Source organism: Microtus pennsylvanicus, chromosome 1, assembly GCF_037038515.1.
Source record: "Microtus pennsylvanicus isolate mMicPen1 chromosome 1, mMicPen1.hap1, whole genome shotgun sequence".
Lineage (NCBI taxonomy): Eukaryota > Metazoa > Chordata > Mammalia > Rodentia > Cricetidae > Microtus > Microtus pennsylvanicus.
In genome coordinates, this window is record NC_134579.1 from 65,291,436 (window position 1) to 65,316,599 (window position 25,164).

General features: G+C 38.0%; 1 protein-coding gene across 4 annotated transcripts in view; it reads right to left on the minus strand.

Annotated features, from left to right (window-relative positions):
* Opa1 (OPA1 mitochondrial dynamin like GTPase) overlaps window positions 1-25,164 on the minus strand; it is a 77,937-nt gene that overhangs the window by 46,582 nt on the left and 6,191 nt on the right. The window contains exons 3-11 of one of the 4 annotated variants that reach the window (XM_075967552.1): window positions 24,632-24,728; window positions 23,339-23,446; window positions 22,830-22,883; window positions 21,953-22,020; window positions 14,475-14,585; window positions 9,881-9,934; window positions 6,941-7,045; window positions 4,252-4,338; window positions 3,596-3,709 (exon numbers count right to left, since the gene is read on the minus strand). In XM_075967552.1, the coding sequence (XP_075823667.1) occupies window positions 3,596-3,709; window positions 4,252-4,338; window positions 6,941-7,045; window positions 9,881-9,934; window positions 14,475-14,585; window positions 21,953-22,020; window positions 22,830-22,883; window positions 23,339-23,446; window positions 24,632-24,728 (798 nt within the window). The remainder of the gene's footprint in view (window positions 1-3,595; window positions 3,710-4,251; window positions 4,339-6,940; window positions 7,046-9,880; window positions 9,935-14,474; window positions 14,586-21,952; window positions 22,021-22,829; window positions 22,884-23,338; window positions 23,447-24,631; window positions 24,729-25,164) is intronic. The other 3 variants (XM_075967557.1, XM_075967560.1, XM_075967565.1) reach the window with 3 other exon arrangements.

Genomic DNA, 25,164 nt, shown 5'->3' on the forward strand with positions numbered 1-25,164 from the left:
CAGGCGGATCTCTGTGAGTTCGAGACCAGCCTGGTCTACAAGGGCTAGTTCCAGGACAGGCTCCAAAACCACAGAGAAACCCTGTCTCGAAAAAAACCAAAAAAAAAAAAAAAAACCAAAAAAAAACAATTTCTTGAATTCTTTGTATATTTTGGAGATCAGTCTTCTGTCCGATGTGGGGTTGGTAAAGATCTTTTCCCATTCTGTAGGCTGCCGTTTTGTCATGTTGACCATGTCCTTTGCTTTACAGAAGCATTTCAGTTTCAGGAGGTCCTATTTATTAATTGTTTTTCTCAGTGTCTGTGCTACTGGGGTTATATTTAGAAAGTGGTCTCCTATGCCAATGTGTTCTTATAGGGGACCCCAAAAATTTTACCCAGGAACTTCTACAACTCATAAACACTTTCAGTAATGTAGCAGGATAAAAGATTAACTCAAAATAATCAGTAGCCCTCCTATACACAGATGATAAATGGGCTGAGAAAGAAATCAGAGAAACATCACCCTTCACAAATAGTATAAAATATCTCAGAGTAACTCTAACCAACAAGTGGAAGACCTGTATAACAAGAACTTTAAATCTTTGAAGAAAGAAATTGAAAAAGACACCAGAAAGTGGAAAGATCCCCCATGCTATTGGTAGGTAGAATTAACATAGTAAAAATGGCAATATTACCAAAATCTACAGATTCAATGCAATGCCCATCCAAATCCCAGCAAAATTCGTCACAGACCTCAAAAGAATGGTATTCAACTTCATATGGAAAAGTAAAAAACCCAGGATAGCCAAAACAATCTTGCACAATAAAAGAACTTCTGGAGGCATCACAATCCCTGACTTCAAACTCTACTACAGAGCTACAGTACTGAAACAGCTTGGTATTGGCATAAGAACAGACAGGAGTACCAATGGAACCGAATAGAAGACACAGATATTAATCCACACACTTACGAACACCTGATTTTTCACAAAGAAGCTAAAAATATAAAATGGAAAAAAGAAAGCATATTTAACAAATGATGCTGGCAAAACTGGATATCAACATGCAGAAGTATGAAAATAGATCAATATCTATCACCATGCACAAAACTCAAGTTCAAATGGATCAAAGACCTCAACATAAAGCCAGCCATACTGAACCTCACAGAAGAGAAAGTGGGAAGTACACTTGAACGCATTGGTACAGGAGACCACTTCTTAAATATAACCCCAGCAACACAGACATTGAGAGAAACAATTAATAAATGGGACCCTTTGAAACTGAAAAGCTTCTGTAAAGCAAAGGACATGGTCAAAAAGATAAAACAGCAGCCTACAGAATGGGAAAAGACCTTCACCCTTTCTCTTAACAGTTGATAACCTGGTGATTTATTTCACTATGAGGTAGCAGCAAACAAAAGGCCTTCCTTCATAGCACCCAGCACTTGAGTTGGCCCCATGGTAAACTGAGTGACTGGTGCTCAGCCTTCCCTTGCTCCTTAGGTCCCTTCCTCTTTGATACTTCTTTCCTGCCATGGTTCTGGTTCTACTTCCACAGCACTGATCCTCTCATGTTCCAAACTTTAATCTAGCAGGTCCTGTGTCTTTATGTCCACTCACTCCTTTGAGATCTTATCCAATAGATAGTTTACTTTAGTTCTTAAATTTATGTCTCCAGTCCAGACCATTCCCCAAATTTGTACATCCCGATACCTATTTATTATCTGCCTTTAGCAAAAAATATCCAACCCTGGAACATCTTTCCCAAACTGGACCTATCTACATGTTTCTATGCAAACTCTAACATCCTCTAATCTGTTCAGGTCAAAACCTGAGTCCTCGACGATTGGTCTCTTATCAATCTGTCAAGAAGTATTGTTGGTTCTACTCTAAAAACTGCTTCATGAGCCCATCAATTCTTTTCACCCTCATTAATACTTCCTGTATCCAAGTATCATCTAATCCAACTGCCCTTCATCTGCCCTCTGTGGTGTGACCCACTTACCAGCATCTCTTTTCAACACAGCAGCAGAGCCTTTCAAAAGGTAATAGAACTCTGCTCAGGACGTCACTGGCTTCTCATTTTATTTTAGATAAAAACCACACTCTCTAAACTGGTCTGGCAGGCCCTAATGATCTGTTCTCCCAGCTATCCATCATCTCTCCGACTGGAATGAGGATTCTTCACTGTGATCTATCACACTGGTCTCCTTCCTATTCCTCAAACAGGATTATCCCCCAACCACAGCAGGAGCTGTGCACCAGCTAGTCTCTGTTTGGAACTTAACTGTACCAGATTGCAACATGACTACCTCCCTAACTTTCTGTAAATCTTGGTCCAAATGCCACCTTAGCTATACCACCTACAAGTATCCTGTCACCCCCGCTGGCTCCATTTCTAACGTTCTAAACAGTGTAATATTTAGATATTTATTATGCTTATGGCAAGAATCTTCTTTAATTTACTATACACCTGTCTAAAGAAAGGTCTATCCGAACTGTGGTCCATGGGCTACATGTACCCTAGAATAACTATGAATGTGGCCCAACATCAAACCATAAACATAACTAAACACTGAGATACTTATTTATTTACTTATTAAGTAACACGGGTCTCAAGTGTTTTGTACATAATACCACAATGTCAAAAGGTTGCACATGCCTGGTACATCAATGCTGGCATATATTAAGAGCTGAATAAATATTTATAGTGGTATATTATCTGTGCTTTAATAAATAAAACTTGATTGAAGATCATTGCAAAGCATCCAGACTAGTCAGCCATACATGCCAGGCAGTGGTGGCATACACGTTTAAGCCAGCAGCCACACTAGTTAACCATAGAGGCCAGGCAGTGGTGGTACACTCCTTTAATACCAGCACTAGAAAGGAATATAAGATGGGAGGAGACAGGTTTCATGCTCAGTCTCATTCTGAGGATTCCTGGAGGTAGGATTGCCCATTTTCAGTCTGAGGTAGAGGTAAGGGCCAGTGCCTGGCTGCTTTGCTTTTCTCATCTTTAGATCAAACCCCAATATCTGTCTCTGGGTTTTTATTATTCGTGCTACAAATATTTGCTTAATAAAACAGTCTACAGTATTTACATTCTTCCTGTCTCCCACTGGGGAGTTGCTAGTAGTTTTGTATATGGGCAATAAGCGTACACACACACACACACACACACACACACACACACACTGATACAAGCCCCTTTTACTTCACTGACTATGTTCTTGCAATGTGTCCTGTTATCATATTTTCTAGCTTAATAGATCATGATAATCAGCATATAAATACTATAGGAAATTATCTACATTCATTGATTCCACTTCCAATATTCACATTCTCTTTCTCACCTCTGGTCCTATTCCAAATACCTTCAAGAGGACTCACAGCATCACCTAGACAGCCACTGCGCCTCGGATGTCCTTTCCCACCACTCTCCCTTCATTACTCTCGCAGCTCTGCACGTGTGTGCCCCTGGCTATGCCTGCACTAATTCCTACAGTGGGAATGATTCCAAATGCTAAGAAGCCCTCTTACTTAAGTGAAATGAGGAAGCTACGCCTTCACTTTAACTCCGAGTGGCGCCTTCTCTAAGGTCTCCTCTCCTACCTTCACGGGAGACCGTGTCATCATCTCCCCGGACCCTCGTGGGAATATCCGTGCTTGAGCAATCATTTCCAGCACACTTGTTTTTCCAGCACTCTGATCTCCAACCACAACAACCTAATCACAAGACAAATGGCAGTTCTTAGTATTTTTCTGATACCATCACCTAAAACAATCTCTTAGATAATTATAGCCAAAAAAAGTGATTTTTTTTTTTGTAAAAAGAATGAGGGTTGACACATGTAGGCACTCTGAAGGCACACATAGCAGAAGCATTGATTGGATCCATTAATTATAGTCAAATTTTTATTTTTAAAAACTATGCTACTTAAGAGTTATTTCTAAAATAGATCATTAACTTTCCACAGATATTTTCCATAGCCAGTTTACATTTTACCAACACACTTTGGATCCTATCAGACTAAATTTCATCCACATGTCTAATTCTTTGCCTAGGTATTTTAACATTATAAAGAATGTATAAGGGTAAATATCTGACAGCCTTCTTTCAAAACACATATTTACTTTTATAGTCCCTCAAATAAGGAGCCAAGCCATGCTTAGTGTTTAAGACAGACATCTCAGGAACGCAGGAGTTAGGAAGACATGGGGAGAACACTTTCCTGGTGACAGCAGGTCCCTGTTTATTTTCCCCTTACCCGTGGCAGATGATCTTGTGTATTATAACTGGCATCATAATCGGAGAGAACATCAAGAACTTCAGAATACATGTCAATCAAAGATTTCTGCAAAGAAATTAAGATTAATAAAACCCAGTGAAAGAATCAAACAATACACTACATATGCATCAAGAGAAAACACGTGGATAAATTCAAATTTGCACTGCTTTTTCTAATTACATAAATATATTTTCATAGTAAAACCAGTATAAGAATAAAAATTCCACTTCTTCATTTTACTTAGAAATATACCGACTTAATAAAAAGTTCATTAATTTAGGATTTCATAATCTAATTAGATAGTAAAAGGGAAAGCTCATTAACATTAACAAGCTAAACTACTAATACCATAAATGTCAAATAAGGGGTCAGGTGACCAACTGACAGAGAAACTACCCTCTGTCAGTCTAGGGTGTATGAGAATGACAGGAGAGGGGGAGAGCACGTGGCAGAGTGGAGAGAGAAGCTGGGCGGTAGCGGTGCACGCCTTTAATCCCAGCGCTCTGGAGGCAGAGGCAGGAAGATCTTTGTGAGTTCGAGGCCAGCCTGGTCTACAAGGGGTAGTTCCAGGACAGGTTCCAAAGCTACAGAGAAACCCTATCTTGAAAAAACAAAACAACAACAGAGTGGAAAGAGAGGGCAGGTGTTGCGGGAGGTCCTCCCACTCCTCCAGCCTATCGCCGCTGAGATACCAGCCCCTTGGGGCGTGGTCTCTCTCCCTTTAAAAAAGCGGCCACTTCCCTCTCCTCTCTCTTCACTTCCTGCTCCGCCGGCGACTAGACTCCTGGTCGCGTAGAAGGCTGTTGCCTGGGACAGTGATCCGTAAGTTTTTCCCCTTTAAATAAATATCACCCTATTAATCATAATCCCAAATTGGTGTGGCATTGTTTGTGACTTACGCCTTCAGGCAGGAAGCAAGGACATGTGAGAGCCAGAGGACAAAGCAGAGGCGGGGCTGAGGGTCAGCAAAGCCAGTAAAGCAGCCAAGGATTTAAGCACCCTGAGAATGGCAAGGGCCGCAATGTGAGTAAAGGACAAAGGTCCTGGATTGATTTTCTCGAGACCAGGATGGAGCATGACATTCTGGATGCCACAGTGTTGAGTAAAATATCTTAGGGAGAAAAAGGGTAACCACCAATCATTTACTAAGGTCGGAGCATTATGAGAGTTTAGGGATATTTTTGACTCTTAATTACAGAAACACCTAAATGTAGACAGCTGCTCTCACATCTATCTGCCTAAAAATGCACACTTTTCATTACCATTGTATCTTATGAGGAAAAATGCCATTTGTAAGGGAGCTCTCTGTATTTCCTAACACTTGAGCAGGACTTTTCAGTGATCAAGCAGCACTTGTAAAGACAGTCAGGCTTGCTGGGCGGTGGTGGGCCTTTAAACCCAGCACTTGGGAGGCAGAGGTAGGCGGATCTCTGTGAGTTCAAGGCCAGCCTAGTCTGGCTCCAAAGCCACACAGAGGAACACTATCTTAATATTGGAAACATCCAAAAAAAAAAAAAAAAAAGACAGGCTTTCGTGCACTGGGTGGTGATGATTTAGAGCCAAAGCTACTAAATCATTTTATTAAACTAGAACGACATCTTTGGATCTTGGTTCTAGAACATTTGCCATGATTCTCTATGCAGCAGCAACTCATGTTCACTTTTTCTCAGACACTGATTATAGCATTAAACCTTTAAGTTAAAAGAATCATGTCAACTTAATACATCTGGCTGAGTCTGTGGTGAATAGTATGACTTTGTTCATAGATAGTGGTAATTAACAATATGCTGGTGACAATAATATCAAAATGCACTTATTTTTAAAAATTTATTCTAGTTTTTGTAGTAGAAAATTACCTTGGAAAAAAAATGTTAAATTTCCAAACTGAAGACAAGCTGAAGTGGAAATACTAGTGAGGCAACAGTGGCGAGTACTACTTAAGAAATCAAAACTAATAATCCTAATTTGTGGCAGCCACGATGCTCAGCAAGTAAAGGCAAATCCCATGCAAACCTGGTGACCTGAACTCACCTCCTGGAGTCCAGGGAAGGGAAAGAACCACCTCACAGATTTGCTCCCTGCCCTGAACTCACCCTCCCTCCCCTCTCTGGTACTGGCACAAACGTGTATTTGTAAACACGCACAATAATTTTAAAAAGCCTTTAAAAGAATCCCAATTTTATAGATATGGAAAATTAAGCCTGAAGATAAACTAGGTATTTTATGAAAATAGATTGATTCATAAGAAAGTCTTCTTAAAATATGAAAATTTTATGGGCATGCTATATGATGAATTTAGAAACTATAATTTATGAAATATTTACACTGGCTAGGATGAAAAGGCAATAAAATACTTCATTATTTAAAATTTTTATCACTTAGAAGATAGGGAGATGTCCCATTGGTTAAGAACACTGGTTGCTCTTCCAGAGAACTCAGGTTCAATTTCCAGCATCCACAAGTCAGCGTATACAACCACCTGTACCTGCAATTTCAAGGAATCTGCCCTCTTCTGGCCTCCATAGGCACCGGGCATGCAAGTGGTACAAAGGCATATAGGCAAATCACCCCAACAATATTTTTAAAATAAGATAAACTAAAAATTCATTATTTAATACATGATGTCAAATGTCAAAGTTCTGAGAACTACCAAATTAAGATAAAGTACCTTCAGTTTCCTATGATGGATGCCTTTGTCATCCTTCTGCAGTACCAGTTTTCTCAGCTCCTTGTTCTCCTTCTCTAAACGCTCCAAGATCCTCTGGTACTTTAACTGCAACAAGACAATACACATGACTGTGTTAGAAAAAGATGGGATAACAAATAAATATTAAGTCTAATTACAATCTTCTGAAATTCTGAAGTTATATAACTTAACTGGTTACACTTAAATTATTACACTTAAAAATGTTCCATGACAATGCGAAGAAAATAAAATTATGATTATTTAAAGCAAGCAGTGAAATCGATAATTTTCCATTATAATTTAGCATTTAACTTAAAATTTATTTGCTTATGTTAAAGAAAGAATTTAAAAATACTAAAATTTAAAAACTTAATAAAGTCTGAACTATACCCCAAGAAACAATATTTCCTAAAATCCCAAAATAAAGTCTCCAATAAAAGGCTATTTGGCCGAAATTCAAATTATTCTCATTTGGACATTTCTTTAAGAAAGATTACAGTATGGCATACAACATGAGTGTGTAACACCTGTGCATGTACTATGTGATGATCTTCTCAGAAAACCCACTGGAGTAGAGGTTTTACAGACCTGCTAGCTTGTCCTAACTAAGGTCCTGGAGGAAAGAGCATTTAAACAGGTCTGTCTGAGGGAGAGGCTTAAACACCAGGTTCGGTCAAATGTTCATGTCTGGAGAAGTTTGTATTTAAAATACCGACATAAAATCAAATACTTAAGAAAATCAACTTACTTAGGGTTATTATTTCAAAGCAGCTAACTGGCAATGCACTTTTCAAGGTGAGCTGTTCAAATTGGTCATCTTACTTTGCACAGAAAATTCAGACTAACACTTCCCCATAATCAGCAGAATGCTTAGATACACAACTTTTATCACATTACGGAAAACATTTCTTAGGCTTTTTTAGGTTTTAAACTCCAGAGAAAATGGCCAATAACAGGAAATCAAGGTTCTATCCTTACAGAATGTATATGTTAGGCTTAATTAGAAAAACATCTGCAGTTAAACTGTATAGGATGACACAAGTAGAACTGGTTATATGATAAACATTTAATAAAGCATCCATTTATAGCCTATAAGGATATAGTAAAATTCTACTATTTCTTTGCTTTTTAAAGTCACTGGCCACCCATAGTTATCAAGCTATCTGCTACATGAAGCACATGTTGAAATGATACTAATTTGGGGCACAGTGCATTAAGTAACATATATTATTAAAACTAATTCCTGTCTGCTACCCCTTTAAAATGAAAATGAAAACTGGCACATGCAGCCAGTGTATCTCTTTTACCTGAGAACCGCTGCTGGGATAACTGCACAGCCCAGTATACTCCATGCTCCTCACACAGCGCATCAACACTAACTGCCTCAGAGCTGGAACTGCCCCACTGCAGGGTACAGTGCCGGCACATTTCTTTGTAACTATGAAATCAATTGGGGAATCTATGTTTCCTTTCTTAGATACAAGTGTCAACCTACAGGCATCCTCTGGAAGCATAAATGGGCTGACAAGTGTGTCCGACCCGTGGACAGCAGTGAATAGAGATGCACACAAAACTGCAAATCTACTTCAAACATTACAAATTCTTTGGAGTGTGATTTCGTTTTGTAACTTGTTTGTGCGGTTCTTCAGTGCGAACCTTGTAGACAACTGTGTTTTTTACAAAGTCAGAAGGTTGGGCATGCTTACGTAGAACAAAGAATTCTCAAATTTAGGACGTATCATAATAATTACCTTAAGCACATTAAAAACAAAGACTGTAGCTGGGTTTTATAGGAGCAGGCATTTAGGAGTCTAAGGTGGGAGGACTTGTGTTCCAGGTCAGCTACCAAACAAAAACCATATAAATGAAAAAGAACTACAAAATACCCCAAGGATTACTGAGTTCCACTGCCAGAGAGTCTAAGTCAGTGGGTTTAGGATGAACTAAGAATCTGTATTTCTAAAACACTCCCAGCGAATATTAATGTTATGGCTTTATTATGTTATCCCTCTCAGAGAACACTGATTTTTTTTTAAATTAAGAATAGTATATTGAGTACACTGCAAGGGAGCAGTGGAGACACGAATGGTAACTCATGGCAGAGAAGTCTGGAGAAAGACAGGTGCCAAAGCACAGGTGCTCTTAGTGAAAATCGCACATGAAACTCCAGGAACAGGTCAAGGAAAACCAGGTATCCGAAATATAATAGCTGCTTGATTTCATTTAGACTGCCCCTTCTTTTTGTTTTCCCTAAAAAGGCCCCAGATGGTAATTATGTCTTCTGGCTTACAGAATAAGTCTTAATTATTAGATGTTATGAATACAGAGTAACTGCTGCTGACAAATCTTATATGGGACGGCACTTGGATACTCACTACATCGTACAGAACTGATTTTTTAACAACCATTTCTACTGTTAACTCTAAGAGATAGGCTTATACTATCAGAGTTATCTCTAGTAAAAAAAAATCATATTGATTTCAGGTTTCAAGGAAACAAAGAAAAGCTTTAGGGGACTCAGTAGAGATACATGAAACTCAACTCAAATTTCTTTATATTTTGCCTAGCGAAGTGAAAATATAAGCATTAGGTTATATAAGGACAAATACTTTTACCCATTCCCCTCTCACAATAATTTATCTTTAAAATCAGGACAAGAATCACTCAAAATAGGAATCTCTACATAATGAATTAACCTGGTATTCATTTGGTTTCTTCTTACTCTGTTTCTCAATCAGCCTTCATAGATACAAAAATTACTTTTAGTGGGAAAGGTCTGTCATCAAGTATTCCAGCTTTTGCTTTGCTGGAAAGAGAACCCGCTGTCCAAATCTCAAAGCAGTCCCTGGGGCTGAGGATGCTGCTCTGCGTCTGAGTGCTCCCCCCCAGCAGCTCACACGGAGGGGAGCACTGGGCAGTTACCTGAGTATGCAGAAGTTCCTCTTGAAGTTGGTCAATCTTTTCTTTGTCTGACACCTAAATATTTAAAATAGATGAATTTTAGTTGAGTAGGGTTAGGGTTACATAGACTACACAATAAGCTAGAGTTTGAAAGCAGCACTGACTATATGCATATTTTAAATACAATTTAAATCAAGTGAATATTTAAGATAATAAAGTTATACTCATCAATAATAACAGCTCTTCAAAATCTTATGAAATAGAAACATCAAGGAGTCATTGTCTTGTCACAGTCCAGCAGAGGTGGATCTGGGTTTGCTCTATCAGAGTTGTTTTGTATGAAGGCACAGGAACCTAACATCTAAAGCACTGTCTTGTCTCCAAAAACAAGCACGGGCATTCCAGATACAAGTCGCGGTTCACAGCCACTGCAAAAGCTCACTGGTCACAGTGATCTTCTAAAGCACAGCTTTCAACTTCCTCGCCATCTGTGGAGACGTGCACAAGCACCGGACACAGAGACTAACCGGCCTCTTCAGAGACTGGAGCCAGAGGCTCGTTCTTAAGTTTGATTCCAATGTAACATGAGCTAACTCTCAACAGAACAAATGCATCTGTAAAACCAAGTTAGGCAACTAAAACTAATTTGAACATAAAAAACAAAAATTTAGAGTATTGTATAAACTACTTCAAATTGTTATCAATAGTTCTAAAACAAACTGTTTAAAGTCTCCAAATTTGATTGTATAATATAATTTAAAGTAGTTACAATACAATTATAAACAGAAAACACAATGAAAACAATGTCACAAATTCATGTAAGTGTGTACTGACTTCTTGACAGGGCAGAGTTGTCTTCATCAGATTTTAAATGACATTTTTTTTTTAAATTGAGGTAGACATTAATAAATCTTGTCCATGCTACAAAATGTTTTTAGATTTTCAACTCCTAATTCCAAATAAATTTTCAGAATTTCCCCGTTTTCATAGATAATAATACTTGCTAAAAATGATAGGTACGTTTATTTTCTTTCTTAAATGTCTGTATTTGAAACCTCCTTAAGTTATTTTGTATGAGATTTTGTGACACAAATTTTGTTTCTAGCCTTGAGTGGCAACTAAGAGGAGACTTGTTGGTGTAATGTATTTTTCCATTTTGATTATGTATGCTGAGGTAGACTGGACAAGAATTATTAAGTCTCTTAAAGCATGAGGAGGCAGGCAAGGCAAAGAGCCCATGACCTAAAGAACAAAGCCTAAATGACCAGTGAAGAAGCAGACCACTCCCTATTATGATCACAGGGCATGCCGTCATTCTGTAATGTATGAGCATAGAGATTTGTGATGCAGATTAAATTCCCCACTCATTTCAAAGGTCCTTGGATTGACTTTCTTCCACTAAACAGCTATCCAACTGTAGCGAATTTACAATACAATACACAAAAACTAATACTTCCAACTGTTTTTGCTTTACTTTTTTCATCTAGACATGGTCTCACTATGTAGACCAGGCTGACCTTAAACTCACTGAGATCGGACTGCTTCTGCCTTCCGAGCATTGGGATTAAAGTTTTTCTTCGCCACCATGATGTGTCTTGTTTTGTTTTAGTTTTAAATGTAAATTGAGGGATTTCTTGCAATATATCCTGAATTACTATAAAAAATTCAATGTTGCTCAGAATGTGGAATAATAATTAAGAGACTAATATAACTAAATCAAAAAGCTAAAATGTTAATATAAGCCAAGGGCTACAAAAGGTTAACTTAGTAGTTGGGTTAAAAAGACTACATAAGAAATCAAAACAATTAATTAGAATATTACAAAATGGCATACTTCCTAGCTGCTTCATTTAATAAGAATCAAAATTAATGTTTTAAGATAAGCAGTTGGGTAAAAACTAAGTTATCACTTGTTTTCTAAGATTTAGGATAAAAAGTTTTAGGTTTATAAAACCAAGCATTAACGACTGGCGAGAAGATAACTTTGACATGCTTCCTCAAGGGACTACTAGCACAGGCTATTCCACTCTGCCATTTACTAATGTGCACGAGCATGCATGCACAGGCATGTGGAGACAGAAGACTAGCTTAGTGTCATCCTCAGGGACACTACACACCTCCTTAGAGCCAGTGTCTCTCGCTGCTCTAGAGTTTTCCCACTAGCCTTGGCTAGCTAAGCCAGTGAGCCCCAGGGAGCCCATTTCTACCTCCCCAGCACTGGGATTACAAGAGAATGCTATCATACCTGACATGTTTACATGGGTTCTGGGGCTCAAACTCAACTTCTCTTGCTTGCGAAGCCTATACTTCCCCCTACCTCTTTAGACAATTTAGGTATGCCATCTTCCAATGGTTTTACTGGTAAAGCTCAGCTGCTTACATGAGACTCACATTCTGTTGTGTAATATATTTAGTTTTTATTATGAAATTAATTTTAAAGTCACCCTGACAAGAACAAAACCAATGACCTTGAACCAGAGCTTTTCCACAATCCCAAGGCTGTGAAACTGAAGGAGAACTGAGGGCGGGCTCTTCTGCACAAAGAGCTCAGATGAAAGAGAACCTTAGCTCCTCATGAGAACACTGGCTTTAGAACTCGTTCTAGTAGATCACCATGGCTGCTCTGAAACAAGTGTGCATCTGAGGATCTCTGGAAAATTATATCTGGATATATTCATAGGAGGAAATGACCAATACCTCTGGCCTCAGTTCATCTCTTTTGCTCAGAAAATACAGGCAAAAACTTTACTCCTAACAAAATGCTGAAAAATGAAGACCTAGTTAGACTCTTCAAGAACAGAGAAATAAATATTTAAAGGAATTAAAAGTGCCTGTGGCTTACTTTAGGCCTCCTGCAAACCTCAGATGCCTGGAATGCTAATCTTTTGACCATGATGGTGAAGAGCTGATGACATCTCTGTCCTAACCGTAGGGGTGCAGAGGAAGACACAGCATGGAACTGGGCTTTCAGGACAGAAAGAATGTCATCATTATGGGATAGCATAACTTCTTTTTAATGCCCCATTTACTTTCACACAAGTTCACTATACAGCGGGCAGAGACAAGCCCTGGCTGGTGTCCCACTAAGTGTTCCTTTATAAACAATGCCCTGGCTGGTGTCCCACTAAGTGTTCCTTTATAAACAATGCCCTGGTTGGTGTCCCACTAAGTGTTCCTTTATAAACAATGCCCTGGTTGGTGTCCCACTAAGTGTTCCTTTATAAACAATGCCCTGGCTGGTGTCCCACTAAGTGTTCCTTTATAAACAATGCCCTGGTTGGTGTCCCATTAAGTGTTCCTTTATAAACAATGCCCTGGTTGGTGTCCCACTAAGTGTTCCTTTACAAACAACCCAGACAGAAGCACAGTTCTGTCACTCTATTTCACAAACCCCGAACAGGGGAACAAAAGGGTTGAGTAAATAACCTGTAAATAGAACAGGAACGGCAGTCAAAAGTCTGAAGACCTGTAAAGCAGGCATGTCTGCTATCACAGAAAATCAGCCAGTACTTACTACTGCAATCCCTGGAAGGGTCAGAATTAGCAGCATGTTGGCATAATCTTAATCTGCATCTTAGAGTTTAGGATGGCAGAAAGATGGGCCTCATTTCCATCTTACCACTATGAAAAAGACCAAAATGCACTTGGCATTATGTTCATATTTCTAACATTCCAGAACACACATTCCTCCCACATCTCTCTGTAACAAATCTATGATATGGATAGCTCAGTGAAGGCACCTAACTTCTTAGAGCATTTAAATGATATAATCACAACATATGGAATGAGAGATGTTTAAAATAAGTCCTTCCTCAAGTCAGGGTGTCTACTTTAACCACAAAGATGAAATAACTTGTTTCTTCTAATTACTTTATTCATCCACTGAAAACTGAACAATATACAGTGAGTTGTTGGTTGCATAGCCATGGAATTGGGAAAAGCCAGGAAGTGAAAGTGAGTGAACATGAAATTAGGATGAACACTCTCAAGCATAAACCACCACCAAGATTAGCCAGTAGAAGCATTGCATCAAGTCTGTATCTATATATTCCTTGATTTAGATCTAACAGCAAACAAGAAGCTAACTATATATGACTAATTCTTTTTGCCTGGGTAAGGTTTGTATATAGCTTTAAAACTTCTCTGATCTAAATGAACTGAGATAATTAGTTTAAGATCTGCATACAAATGTATATTCATTATACTTGTTTCACTGTGATAAAAGTCTGTACAGAATACAGGGACTGACCCTATGGGGCTTTGATCTAATGGTTAAAAGCCCGTTTTTAAAAACTTCACGAGAGCTTAAATACCCAGGTATCTGAGTGACTCAACTGGATCCCATAAACAATTCCCAGTTTCATCCTAAATACAAATATATGGACGCTCATAGATAACCTAATCTTCCAAACCTAAATTCCTATACTGCAGTTATATTTTGGGTTTTGTCTACACTACCCACTTTAGGAGGTATGATGTATCTTTTTAATTTAATTTGTTAAAAATAATTTCCCATAACTGGAGCCCATCAACAGATTAAGGCGACACGATCTTGGCAGAAATGACTGATTTAGTTAGTGAGATGCATCAGTAGCCCCCGTAAACCATCCATCACCTTGCGCTTCTGTTGGGCATAGCTCGTGCTATACTGGCCAGCGGTTCTGCGTGCTTCCTCTTCGTGCTCTTGAATTTGCTGTTGTAAGAGAATGAGCTCACCAAGCAGACCCTGCCATGAGTTTACAATGAGGAGAAGAGGAAAATTGGGGAGGAGAACAATGTTAAACCAAAGGGTACAACAGAAGAACAGATGCCAAGACAGGGAGGAATGGATAGCTTAAAACAAAAATGGAAACTCACGCACCCACAGTGCCAGCCCACACATGGGCTCTGTACTGAATTTCCATTTCCCTTGGCAAACTGGGATCTCAGCAAAATAAAGCACATGGTTTAAAAAGTGAATGTGAGAGGGCAGTGACCACTGACTCAGCAGCCAGTCAGACAATGTCAACACTGAGGGAAACCAGACTACGGGAGTGTGCAAGGAGGACAGCATGGCAGGTCTCTGGATTTCCTGATAAAACTCTTTTATAAAACTGCCAATGTGTACTACTAATCAGTGTATGCTGTTGACTTGAAACATTACATAACCAGCTTGACAAAATTTTCACTTTTTGTGAGCTGTTTTGACATAAAATAGAATAGCTTCTGAGAAAGTAACAGCACATATTACTAAAAAAACATAATTAAGATACAGAAACAATACAGTTATTATGAAAACTGAAAAATAAGAGCCAGTTGGAGCATATTACTTTTTAAATTTTATTTCTAACATCAATTCTACTCAATCATTAAAGTTGATCTGGTACACTGTCTGTACACTGCGCTCCCCTGTGGTACAATACTAAAACACACAAGGCCTTCTGTCTGACTACTGAGCTAAGGGCCCTTTGTGTTGTGAACTGTTGGCCTAGGAGAAAGTCAACTTTGAAATAAGTGAAGAAAAGACAACTAAGAACCAACAGTGATACTAGACTGATGTTTTCTCAACTAGAAAAGCTAAAATGGTGAAGTTCCAACAATCAATTTGAACAGTGTAATGTGTTCAAAAACAATGGGCTCAGACTTACCAAGTCAAACTAAAGGCAAGAAAGCTAGTAATTACTAAAACAATCTAAATTAGGGCTTTACAAAGCTTCAGATTTCAAAAAATAATTGTGGAAAATACTGTTTTGTATTATTAGAAAGTCTCTCAAAATACTGGTTGACAGCATATTCAAATTTTAGTCTGTAGAAGGCTCACTTATTTACCTTACATAACCCAAGAAATTAGGAAACCATAAAAAGAGTTCCTAAAAATAGCACGGGGGGGGGGGGGTTGCATTACACAGTAAAACAGTCTAAGTTATGGAAAAATTGACAGAAAATTTGGGGATTTTTGTTTCATTCCCACTTTTGATGCTATGATTACTGTCAGTATTAGACAATGAAGAAAACTGAATGATTTACAGCAAATCAAAGGGTGAAAGCAGCTGACAAGCAAAATGTCAACATTTGTTTCCGGAGTCAATAGTACAAAAGGGACTCAGAAAACTTGGGGCTGTCTTTTAAGATATGTGTATATATATAGTTTTATGATCACTGGCAAATTTATCAAAGTCACTGCCAATCACCTTCATTATTCCCATAATTTTTGTCACTCCATACATGAAACAACAGAAAGTAATTTGGCAGTGTTATCGGCCAGCACTCTTATCTTGTCATCATGTCTTCTAATCGCCCAAGTATTTAGATGACACAGACATCTGCCTTTGAAGAAGGCTTCCTATGTCAGCCTGCAGTGGGTCAACCCCAGGCCCATGGGCCACATGCAGCACAAACTTACTTAGAAGATTATATTTATTTGACTTTTATTTCTTAAGTCAGTTGTGCAGTTTTCCAGTGTGAACTTTGTAAATGACAACCAGTGTCAGTGTCAAAAGGCTGGACATACCTGGTAGTTTACCTGTTAATATTTATATACCAACTTACAAAATGTCAAGTGACTCTGACTTAGCTTAACTGCCCCACCCTGAATCACCGCTTACATCTAAGCACAGCTGTGGAGTTAACATGATAATATCTATTAGACTACCAGAAAATACTCTTTCTAGTGACACCTCACTTTCCTTCCAAGTCTGTTACTGAAGCACTGCTATGTGAAGGTAGGTGAAATTAACTGTTACCTCCTAAAAAAAAGTAGGAGAAAACAAGAATTAGAATCATGTATCTTAAGCACCTTCCCCCAACTTTAAGAACCAAATAAGGTGTGCAGCTGCCAGTCTCTGAGCATGGAGAACAGCCAAGAGACAGATGGACCAGATGCACAGATGCACAAAACCTACCTTTGCCAGTAACACTCTCCTGAGCTTCAACTCTTTTCTCTCAAGAAATAATAATTTTTAAAGATATTATATATAAATCACAGTAACTGTAACAAATCACAATGACTATGACTAACAATTAGAGAAGGTAACTTCAATAATTTATCAAAAAAAAAGAGAGAGAGAGAGAAAAACCATGTAACTCTGACTGGCTATGTAGACCAGGTGATCTCAAACTCACAGAGATGCACTTGCCTCTACCTCCCAAGTCCTGGGATTAAAGGCGTGTACCACCATGCCTGGTTTAAAAGGTATAATCTTTAACAATACTTTGGTCATTGGTAATTTGACAATTTTGTATCATGTTTCAGGTATAACATTTATAATTGTAAAAAAAATGACAGCATTACGTCAAAAAATTGGTTATAACTAGAGCTCTAAAACCAACTGAAAATGCCAGCTTAAAATTTAATGACTTCAGTACAAAAGATTTTAAGAAATTTGAATTATTATGCTATGGTCTAAATATGAGCTCCCCCAAATTCATAGTGAAACTTAACCCTCAGTGTGGTAGTAAGAGAATCAGGGTATCAGCATGGTGATGAAGTCACAAGGCCTCCAGGTTAAGCGCTCTTGTAAAGAAGATGCCAGGAGCTGCCTGCCTAGTCGCCCTGCAGACAGACAGTGTTCACCACACATCACACCTGGCATCTTACTCTCTTATCCCAGCTCTAGGACCGAGAGGAATACATGCCTGTTGTTTATAATCCACCTCGTTAAGGCCCTTCTTTTATAAAGCTTGAGCAGGCTAACATAACTACCTCACTTGCTATGTTACCCAGACAGGTAGCAAAGGCCTGACTTCCAGCAAGCCTCCTATCTCAGCCTCCTGAGTGGCTGGCACCATAGATATGCTCCACTTTGTTTATTTTAATACCTAGCACCTTAAATAAGGCCTGGCACATCTGAGATGTGTTAACAGCCAGGTAGAACAGGCTTTGGCACATGTTGTTGCTTGAGTGAGTCAAAACACAGCTGAACTTTACCTACCCATCAATCACCTGTAGTTTCTGGGTAAAGATAATTTAAAACTCTTTAGAAGCTACAAGGTCAGTTCTACAGATCATTTTTCCATTTTCACAATCTCCAAAAGACTTCACAACAAAGCAAGGAGAAGAAATAAATCAAATGTTAATGTCCCATTAAGACATAACATCTCCAGCACATTGTCACGCCCCTTACCTCCTAGCAGCTTCACATTTATTGACATTTACTCCTCCTTTTCCAGAAGAAAGGAGGAACTCAGAGAAGCTAAATAATTTGTAGGTTACAGTTTAGAAAACAGGAAAAATGGGACCCGTGATTGAAAGTCTGTGTCAGTTCCACCCAGTAATAGTGCACAGCTATTTTCAAAGTGCTTTTGACCCTTAGAATCAACCCGCAGTTCAAAGAGCACAATGGCCGGTATATCTAGATTGCTGCAGAGCGGAGTTGACAGCATACAGTGGGCAGGCTAAGAAGCTGACAGAGACATTATGGTCTGCAAACCTAAATAAAGTATTTGGCATCGATACTAAAAAGATAACATTTACCAAACTTCATTTTGGTTTAGTAAAAGAACTTTAAGCAATATTCCTAAGCACTATTTTCCAAACTTTGAATAATTCAGCTATATGTTTAGCTAAAAACAACTTTTTAAAAATTTTTATTTGGTTGCTGGGAATTGAACCCAGGTCTTCTAGAAGAGCAGTCAGTGCTCTTAACCACTGAGCCATTTCTCCAGCCCAACAACTAATTTTCTAATACATACCTGCTCAAGATATTTATGAATGCAAAATTTGTTATTGGTTGCCAAAATGAAATGTCTTCCCACTTTGGGTTATTTAATTCTTTTCAATCAGAAATAGCACAGTATATATTTTTCTACTTGAACATTTTCTACATGTAGTTTTAAGACATAAATAAAATAGCTATCAGTAATTATCAATTATAATTTCCATTACATTTTTTTGTTTCTAAGTGGCTACCTACAACAGTCTGATTTATTGATACATATTCATAGTATTTCCTAAATGACATAAACACACAGTATGCTTATTAGGCAATGCAGTAAGGCCGACTGCTTAGTCATTTCACAACAGAACTTCTGATCAACACAGCATAGTGTCCACAGTCTAAACAGATAAGAGTTCAGGTAGAAGCAAAGGAACGGGATGATGTGCAGCTGTGCAGTGTTGTGTGGCTTTGTTTTCTGAAGATCTCCACTTTAATTCCCCAAAGACAAGTGAGCTCAAGACAGGAAGCACAAGCCACCACTTGTCGTGTCGGTCATGACTCGGGCCGCACTATCTGACATCTGAGTTTCCTTTCAGCTGGTTTTGAGTGTTCCTAACTCTACTGCCAAGCCTCTTCCATTTGTGTTCTCCTACTAGAGAGAGCAACTCTTCAGTTCTAGTTGTAGAAATGTATTCCATTTACTACTATTTTAAACAATCGTTTTTGCATTGCATCTACTATTCTAGTAGAGAAGTCTTGCCAGAAACTACAACCATGAACAGACAACTATAAACTTAAGCATGACTGCTTCGAACCCTCAATACAACGTAGGTGAAATCAGGCACATTTAGGCTGGTACGGATGTTGATCAGAATATGATTTTAATGAGGGCATCTTAAGAGCCAAGACTAAAACAACTAAAAGGAAACCAGAGAGACAAACTGTGGATGTCATCTTAGCACTACTGATGATCCCTTAAATCTCTCTCTCTCTCTCTCTCTTCAAGACAGGGTTTCCCCATGTAACAGTGCTAGCTGTATGGGAACTTGCTTTGTAGACCAGGCTGGTCTCAAAGTCACAGAGATCCACCCACCTCTGCCTCCCGAGTGTTGGGATTAAAGGAGTGCAACACCATACCAGGCTGATCACTCAACTCTTTAATACTGCTATCTGAGGGGGCTCGAGAGAAGGCTGAGTGCTTGAGAGAACTGGCTGCTCTTTTAGAGAATAAAGGTTTAATTCCCATAGCAGGTCACAACTCACTATAACTCCAATCCCAGGGGATACGACCCTTTTTTTTTTGGCCTTTGTGGGTATGATGCATACAGATGGTGCACAAGCAAAACACATACACAAATAAAATACATAAATGAATAGAAACTGAGGTCTGAATGATCTCTTATATTTTTGGTTGGGAACCTAGCCTTTAACAGCTGAGCCATCTCTCCAGCCCAGCCTGAATGATCTCAAAAAGACTACTGGCTCAAGTCTCCTTGCATGACGATATTCAAACATGACTTTGTAGGCAAAGTCCATCAAATCACACTAACCTATCTATATCTTGTCTATGTGGCTTATATTACTCTCAAGTATCATAAGCAAGAGTCAAACATTAGAAATAACACTGCATCAACAGAACTGAAAACAATCAGCACAAGTTTTGGACATGGCTTGACTCTATTAGTATTTTCTATAACTTGATTTAACCTGTATTAAAAGCAGCATAGGTACAATTCTATATGAACAGAATTAATATTTACAATAAATCACTGGAAATTGGTAAGCGTAAATCATTTAATAAATAATTAAAATTATATGTGTGTGTATGTATCTGCATGTGGAAATGTAACATGCGAGTCCACTACTCAAGGACTCCAGAAGGCACTGGAGTTCAGGTGGTTGCACCTGCTGTGGGTGCTCTGAAGTCCAGGAAGTGCCCTCAACAGCTGAGTCATACGGCCAGCCCCAATTAGAAAGTTTTAATAGGGGAAAGTAATTACCATAAATTGAGAAAAAATTTAAAGGAAAGAAGTTACAAGGGGCATTTTAAACAAATTGATTGTTTAAAAAAAGCAACAAATTTATTTTCAAGTCAATTGAATAAAACAAAATCTATAAGAATAATTAAATTCCCAAAGATATAGTCTCTTGCTTCATCTATTCTGCAGAGATCAGTTATAGATGATTTGCTTATCATCTTGGCAGAGCTTAGGGGATTTAATCTGATCGAATCTAAAATCAGCTCTCCATTTACTAAAGCGACCCCATGCAGTGTCAGTGAGAAAGTAGAGACAGACATAGCTACCGATTTAGGCAAATCACTGCTGCTCAAGGGTCCACATGACCATACCTGTCGAAAGGGCTTCCTTCTTCTCAGATTATGTAACTTTTCACATTAAGTTTATTGGCTTTCTTAGCCAAGGCTTTCCCTGGCTCAAATTAGCCATATTTAATAAGCTATTTTCTAACCCTCGATGCACAAACAATAAGGAGTGTTCCTTACTTAAAAGTATGTGTACTAAAAACAGATCAAAATGAAAGCAAATATGTATTCTATAGTATGTTTTACCTAAAACCAACAGAAAATAAATCTTGGAAATATCTTTAAAATTTGGAATAGCAAAAAAAGGTTCAAGTAGAAAGAAATGGAAATACAGAAAAGATTTCTTCTTTCTGCTTTAAGAATCATAAAATTATTTCTTTCCTATGATGCTTTAAAATTCAGCATTGATTACACAGTCCATATTTAACTTAAATATAATGTTTACAGAATCTTTTGCTTATAAATTTATTTATCCAGGCATTATTTTTTTACAAAACTTTACATGTAATTATTTCTTTTTCCAGTTAAAAAAGGTGATGGAAGTTAAAAACTCAGGCTGTAATAGCAGAGCATCTGACTAGAAATGCAGAGTAACTTGAGCTAACACCTGTTCTGCAGCGTCCACATGGACTGTCTGAGATGTACCCAAACCAATGTGTTCTCAATGGACTCATTCACACACAACCATGTAGGCTCTTAACATAGAACAATTGATTCATTTGCTAATAACACACTTTCTATTCTCTCATCTTTCTCCAAACTTTCCAATGTAAGTCTCCAGAAGAGGAATAGGTTCTATGCATAAATGTGGTATTCCTTGTACATTCTGAGTTCTTTTGGAGATCTACGAACACGTATGAATGAATATATGTTGGTCTGTGAAGTCCCAAGAAAGAGAAGATTGCTTAAATGTCTACAGCCCCACATACACTTTATAACAAACTCTCGAATGGTTACTTCATAGAGTATAACCAGAGGGGACGAGCATCCTTGATTCTATCCCAGAGCTGTTGCAGCCACACCTGCAGTGTTCACTTAGTAAGCATACATTTTTATATTTTCTAGTAATGGAGCAACATTTTCAAATATCTGAACAATAAAGGAAAAGTCAAATTTTCAGTACTTTCTACTTACCTTCTTATAATGCTTGTCACTTTCGGGTCCATGATCTGTTGCTCTAAATGCTGTTTCTCCAGGTGAACCTTAAAGAGAAACACAGCTTTTTACATTCCCCAGTGATGTCAACAGCCCAAGCTAAATCCCAAATTTGACCTAAGCAATCAAAAAGGAAACGGGGTGGGGAGATACAGCCCAGTGGCAGAGTGCTTGCCTAGTACACATTGGGTCCCTAGCACTGAGAAATGAAACCAAATCAAAACAGACAGGCCAGGAGCATGCCTGCAGTCCCGGCACTTTGTGCTCAGGAGACTGAGGCTGGGCTCAACAGTGAGGTTGTGGTTAAAAAGAAACCAAGCAAGGTTCAAAGAATACATTTTTATTTTTAAGAAAATTACTGGCAATCAATGTCAAAAATGTTTAAAATTAACTCATTTTTAAAGTATAAGTGAAAATTATGATAAAAATGAGAAGTCTTTGGTAAGGATTTTTTTTAAAGGGACCACTTACAGTTTAGTCAAGTACCACTGCCATCAGACAATGTATATGATACAAAGCAAATTTAATGTCACTATGACAGGGCAGATGAGACAAGCTAAAATTACTTTTCATTTCAATTATCAAAAAAAATTTTTTTTCAAGAAAACACTTTGGCTAAGCAAATTTTCTTTTAATAATTTTATGTCATATATTTAGCAATTTTAATTTTGTCATAAATGTATTTTTTTTTACTATTTCCATCAAAAGGATATAAGTTTGTCTAATATAGTTCTGGGTTTAAAGATCAGCATATATAAGCAGGATTATAAATTTGGTCTGCAATCTTATTTGTGCCTAGTGTATTAGAAGCATTTAAAGGGCATGTTAAGGTCAGCGAAAATGTCTGGTTACACACCTAACAAGAGAAGTGGGCCAGAAGCTTCTATGACTTCACTAACCAATTTGTGACCTGTGAAAAATCAGCAAAAGGGGAAATAAAAATTTAATAAGAATAAGCAAAGAGGTCTGAGATATCAGACTTATATTATATTAGGGCAACACTTGGGCAATAAGGAAAAAAAACCTTATGAATTGTACCATATATGACCTATACTATTAAATTTGTTTCAAAGTAACAATACTGGCTCTAAGCAGTTATGAAAAGCAAATGCATAGGTAGTCTCATCCACTTGTCAAGAAGCAATATTTTCTTACTCACCAACTAAAAGGGAAGCACACATTCTTACAAATTTTCATTTGATTAGGCTAATGATTAAAAGTATTGTGCAAACTTTGCGTTTATCTTGTGTTAAAACAAAATGCTTTTGGGTTTGTTTTAAAATGCTTTAATTTAAAAGATGAGAACAAATAAGACCATCCATGAGGTTCCTAAGTCATGAAGTCAGCTGAAAAGTCTCCTCTTACCTGTGGTGAAGAAGTCCTTCAATAAGCTGAGGCTATCAGCAATTTTGTCCAGGTCGGGTGCTAACTTGGCAAGGTCTTCTGAACTGGGAAGGGCTTTTCTAATTTTGTCTAGAGAAGATGAAAACAGGAGTCACAAGCAGTCTTAAAGTAGGAAACAGCAAACATATTAGGTATAAATGTGTCAACTTGTTTAAACCTCAAGCCAGTCCTACAAAAGACTTCCCACTGTCAACTCTGCTTAAGAGATGAAAATCTAGAGCACGCAGCAAAGAAGTGAGGGAGCTGGGGTTCAAGACCAGGCAGCCTAGCTCCAAATCCAGACTCTCCGTTACTACACTAGGATACTGGCAAATACAGTATTGCACAGTACTGACATGCATTCTATTTTAAAAAGCAAAACTGTCCCCTTCCTAAAAATGCCTTTGTTACATGGTTACCTTTAAGACGTACTAGGATGGAGATTTATGCAGACTAATTCCACCCCCATAGATCTCAAAAAGGGACTGAAGAAAATATGCTAAACTTTTTAAGCTCATCATGAGTTACTTGCAATCAGCTATTGCTGTTTTCACCTACGTGTCAAAGGGAGAGGTGGGGGTTTTAAGGGATGAAGCCACTAACAGACTTTAAAGAAACTTGTCTGCAGAAAGCACAAATAACCAAAGCAGTTAGCCAAAGAGAAGGGTTTTTGGGCAGGGTCCTAGTATGTAAGATGCAGGCAATATTACATCATACTAAAACTGGTGTCTGGAAAGGCTGCTAGAAGCATGGAAACGCAGAGGGGATGTGCTAGGTAGCAAAATACAAAATGTCAAGGTACATATGCCCGTAACTTTTAAATAAGAAAGCAAAATGTTAGCCACATTCAACTAATAAGCAAAACCAGAAGAAAATATTTCACAAGAGTGGTGGCAGCCATGTTAAAATAGCAGACTGCTGGGTACTGAGTCTCACACTTTTATTCTCTGAGTTGGCAAAATGGCTCAGTGGGGTAAAAGTGCTTGTTACCAGGCTAGTCAACCTGAGTTTGTCCCTGTATCCATAGGATCCCTTTTAATTAAAAAAAAAAAGTCTTCTGATCTTTACATGCATGCACATGTGCACACAAGTGAATGCACACCCACACACATATAAATAAGTGTAATAAAAAATTTTCTTTTATAGATTATTACTTTATTAAAATAAAACTGTCACATATTAGACTCAAAAGCTAAAACTATCAATGCACTTATTTCTACTCCCGTCCCTCCCCAAAACAATGCAAAAGCTAATTTTAGTGTTGATGATACAAACCCAAATCGATATACTCATCAATTTCCCATATAAAGTCAGGCACAATCCACTTATAGTCACTAAGGTCTGGTATCATATCTTTCCATTCATCGAAGGTCTAAAAGACAAGAACATATGTCAATCAGGTATTCTAAGTGCCATACCCAATAAAAACAGAAATCAGGTTGATGAAAACAATCTACTAGGAAATGTATCATGTACAGAACTCTTATGGAACAAATCTATGTAAGTCCAGGTCTTTTAAGAACAAATCAATAGGTGAGTATATAGAATGAAAGTAAATATTCTTCTATCAAATGTGAGAAATGTAAAATTCAAAATTCTATTTCAAACAGGGCTCGTGCTGGCATTAAATAACACCATGAAGCAAAAGAAAGATGGATCAGTGAGAAATCACCTTGCATCTGGACTCAGGGCTCTTAGAAGTAGCCCTGTGAACACACCACCCAACTTTCTCTCCTTTGCTAAGTGGCAATGTTCAGAGCCAAATTTAAGCTTTCTTACTCTCAGACTAGGGCTCCATCTTCAGATCA